Below are 3,969 nucleotides of genomic sequence, written 5' to 3'. Positions count from 1 at the left end.
GCATAGCTGTAGGAGTCCAGGTAAACTTAGTCAGGCGAGTTAGAGAGCTATCTGAGGGGTTTGGATTTAAACACTCCTAATGCCCAGGAACTTTATTAATTGGAGCTGTAAGTTAACTCTTTGTCAGAGAGAGTGAGATGGTGGTGGGGGGCAGCCCCCAGTAAAGTCAGAGGTGAGAGTGCAAAGCAATAAAGTAGGCAGATTCTGGTTTTTTGGGGGTAGATGCTCGAGAATATCCAGGGGGACTCCTGAGGCTCGATCCCACCTTTGCATATGCCGAGCCTCCTTCCTATGACCTTTGCCATGAGTGGAGTGCCTCTCATCAGCTCCCGGCATCAGGTTGTTATTCTTATCTTAAGGATGAGAAAACTAAGGCAGAAGGTATTCAAGTAACTTTCCAAACATAACACAGCTGGAGGAGAAGGAGGTCTTTGTGGAACACAAGAGCTTTGACCCCTGGATCCCCACTCTTAATGTTATACTAGCTCTTTTGAATTTGGAAGTTGTCACCCAGACTGGATCTCTGAGACACTGGAATATATGGTAAAGGGAAGAAGAGCATCCTACCTGATTGCTTCATGCTGAGAAGCATAAAGAAGAAGGAGGCAAACACACCAGACAGGCTGTATCCAGGAAGCTCCCTGGATAAACACAAGAGAAAATACAACTGTACCTAAGTGTGGCTGTAATACACAAGTGTTTCTGTGGTTTCCAGTGGTTATGGAGACATAACAGGGAAGCAACATCAACATCTTCCACAATCAAATGATGAAATGGGCTTGGCTCTCTTTCTCTGCTTTTATCCATCATTTCCAACCTCTTACTTGCACTGTTGTACTTTATGCTATTTGGGGCACTGAAGGTAGATTTCTGATTGAAATGAAAAGATCTTTGGGGCTAAACAGACAACGATGCTTTGATTACAAAAAGTCTCCTTAGGTCCATCTATTCTGAGCATGCAGAATTAGAGAGCATTCAGTTACTTTTTCTCACCGCTCCCCTTTCAGTCTGTCCTGCAAAGTCCTTCATCTCTACAGTCTCCTGGATGTAAAGGAAAGAGCAAGAAGGCATCATAAGCAGGACTCTATCACCAGGAGAACACAGGGGCAAGGGGATGCCTTGGAAAGTAAAGAAAATAACAGTGGAAACGGTGATACAGAAGAAGATGACCAAGGAAATGATCTTGAATAACCTTTCAGTATCATCTTTCTGTATCATCTTGAAGACACATAGAAATGAATAAAAGAAAAAGCCTAATTGGTAGAGATGGGCAAACTCAACATGCCCAATGTAACCAACAACATAAAAATACTTCCACACAGTTAAAATATTTTAAAACTACCAAGATTAAAATGCTAGATTTAGTTTTGGGAAAAGAAACACTCAGGGTGAAAGGTATCTAAGATTTTAGTCTATCAGCTGTGTTAAGAATCTTATGGAAAGAAAAACTTCACACCAAATATAAGAACTTGCACAAGGGCAATAAGTTATTGCTTCCCCCCACCCCCACCCCGTCCGCCAAAACTAACACCAATACGATTTTACAGGGCAGGAGGGAAAATCAACACTCATCTGAAATGGAGATGATGAACCAAATGGTCCAGGAGATTGTGTTTTCTGTATTATGACTGTTTATGTTCTAAAGTGATACACTGTTGTTGTTTGTTGTTGTATCCAACTCTTTTGTGACCCCATGGACTGTAGCCTGCCAGGCTCCTCTGTCCATGGGATTTTCCAGACAAAAGTACTGGAGTGGGTTACCATTTCTTTTTCCAGGGGATCTCCCCAACCCAGGGATTTGAACATGTGTCTTCTGCGTCTCCTCCATTGCAGGTGGATTCTTTATCCCTGAACTTTCAGGGAATCCCCTTTCATCTAAAATATCTCCAGAAAATGTGATTCAAGCCCAGCCACAAAACCACAATACCTGAAAGAGTGGTTAAATATTTTCGGAAAATGAGCCTGAGGGTTGGAAGACAGCATGGAACAGTAGTAGTTTGCTGCTTGAAAAGGATCAGTCACGTCCCCTCAGCTGGAAGGAAATTACCATCTTGACTTCTTAACTCCTTCTCAGAAACATGTTGTTCCAGCAAGTAAAAGCTAAGAAAACCTGCAAAGTCCATGCCAAAGTACCATCACTCACTGAGGCAGACTAAGAAGGACCCACACTTGCTACAAATCAGTTGGTAAGTTTATGTTCCTTTAGACTCTTTATGGAAAGCAGAGAGAAAACTGGCAAAAGTACTCTAGGAAAAGGCTGTCCAAACCAGGAAGCTTTCAAAGAAAGCTGTGAAAATGCATATTAACCTTCAATGAGGCTCAGAAAGAGATTGGTGAGAGAGTATAAACAGGGAGAATAAATGCCTTAAACCAGGGTTCTCAGTGGGGAGGGAGGAGGGTTTGCCCTTGGAAGGCATTCGACAATGTCTGCAGATATTTTTGGTTGTCACACCTAAGGGGAGGGTGACATATAATGAGTACCAGCCACCACTGCTGCTAAACATCCTACCATGCACAGGAAAACCCCTACAGAATCACCCAGTCCCAAATGTCAACGAAAAAAGAGTGAAAGCTGCTCAGTCGTGTCCAACTCTTTACAGTCCATGGGATTCTCCAGGCAAGAATACTGGAGTGGGTAGCCTTTCTTCTCTAAGGGATCTTCCCAACCCAGAGATCAAACCAAAGTTTCCCACATTGCAGGCAGATTTTTTACCAGCTGAACCACCAGGGAAGCCTAAGGATACTGGAGTGGGTAGCCTATCCCTTCTCCAGGGGATCTTCCTGACCCAGCAATCCAACCAGGGTCTCCTTCATTGCAGGTGGATTCTTCATCAGCTGAGCTACCAGGGAATCCTAGTGGCAAGGAAAAGAGCTGCCATAGACCATCTGCTATCAGCATGCTGAAAATATTTGACACATTTTTTTTTTGTTTTTTGTAAATGAATAACTGGACTTACATTGTAAGCTTTAAATCAAAGCATTTTAATTGTAAGCTTTTGACATCTCTGTATTACCATTTGAATGTAAGCCAAGATTCTTCTGAAACCACCATTGATATTAAATGTGGTAAACTTGGATATTGTCAAGTGATATGATAGGGTATGCATGTGTTTCATCAAATTCTTAAAATTCCATATTTCATTTCATTTTCTGGATAAAGTGCAACTATTAGGATGAGATGATAAGTGGTAGTTTGTACTTAGGCGATGGGTAAATAGCAATTCCAAATTTCAAGATCTACATATGCACTGTTCAAATTCGTGCCAAACAAAATTACAAATTGCCACACAGTAGGGGTTGTTAGAAGATTTTCTTTTTTCAGTAAAAAGCCTCAAAAGTTAAATTCTCAAAATGCCATGTAACCATAGTAATCAACTGGTAATAATGAATTAAATCAGTTCATGAAGTTTGAAGCCTATTTATCTACACAAACTTAAATACATTGACTTTTTATAAAGTAAAGTAACATGAGATTTCTCGGAAACAAGGTGACTTTGTGTTTACCTCCATGACCTTGAGAATCTTACTTTACTCCTTGAACCTCTCCTTTCTCTGCTCTGAAGGGGACAATCATTCATAAGATTTTTCCAGAAGGAGGAGCTAAGATGGCAGAGGAGTGAAGGAGGAGCTAAGATGGTGGAGGAGTAGGACAGGGAGAATACTTTCTCCCCCACAAATTCATCAAAATAACATTTAAACGCCAAGCAAATTCCACAAAACAACTTCTAAATGCTAGCAGAGGACATCAGGCACCCAGAAAAGCAACCCAAGTCTTGAAAAGGAAGTAGGAAAAAATATAAAAGACAAAAAAAGAGACAAAAGAGGGAGGGATGGAGTTCCATCCCAGGAAGGGAGTCTTAAAAAGAGAAGTTTCCAAACACCAGGAAACCTTCTCACTGCCAAATCTGTGCCAAGCCTTGGAAGCACAGAGGGCAACATAACAGGGAGGAAAAATAAATAAACAATTAA

At 41.3% G+C, this 3,969-nt stretch overlaps 1 protein-coding gene across 1 annotated transcript in view; it reads right to left on the bottom strand.

Moving 5' to 3' along the window:
* The window catches only part of LOC104992408 (butyrophilin-like protein 2), a gene marked incomplete at its 3' end in the record, with an annotated part of 21,786 nt that overhangs the window by 7,812 nt on the left and 10,005 nt on the right, over positions 1-3,969 (bottom strand). The window contains 1 exon segment of the mRNA XM_010845272.1: positions 568-641. Within this exon segment, the coding sequence (XP_010843574.1) occupies positions 568-641 (74 nt within the window).

Source organism: Bison bison, unplaced genomic scaffold (genome assembly GCF_000754665.1).
Source record: "Bison bison bison isolate TAMUID 2011002044 unplaced genomic scaffold, Bison_UMD1.0 scf7180017864214, whole genome shotgun sequence".
Taxonomy (NCBI): Eukaryota; Metazoa; Chordata; class Mammalia; order Artiodactyla; family Bovidae; genus Bison; species Bison bison.
The sequence above is the reverse complement of the archived record's forward strand: the minus strand, read 5'-3'. Positions and strand labels throughout refer to the sequence as shown.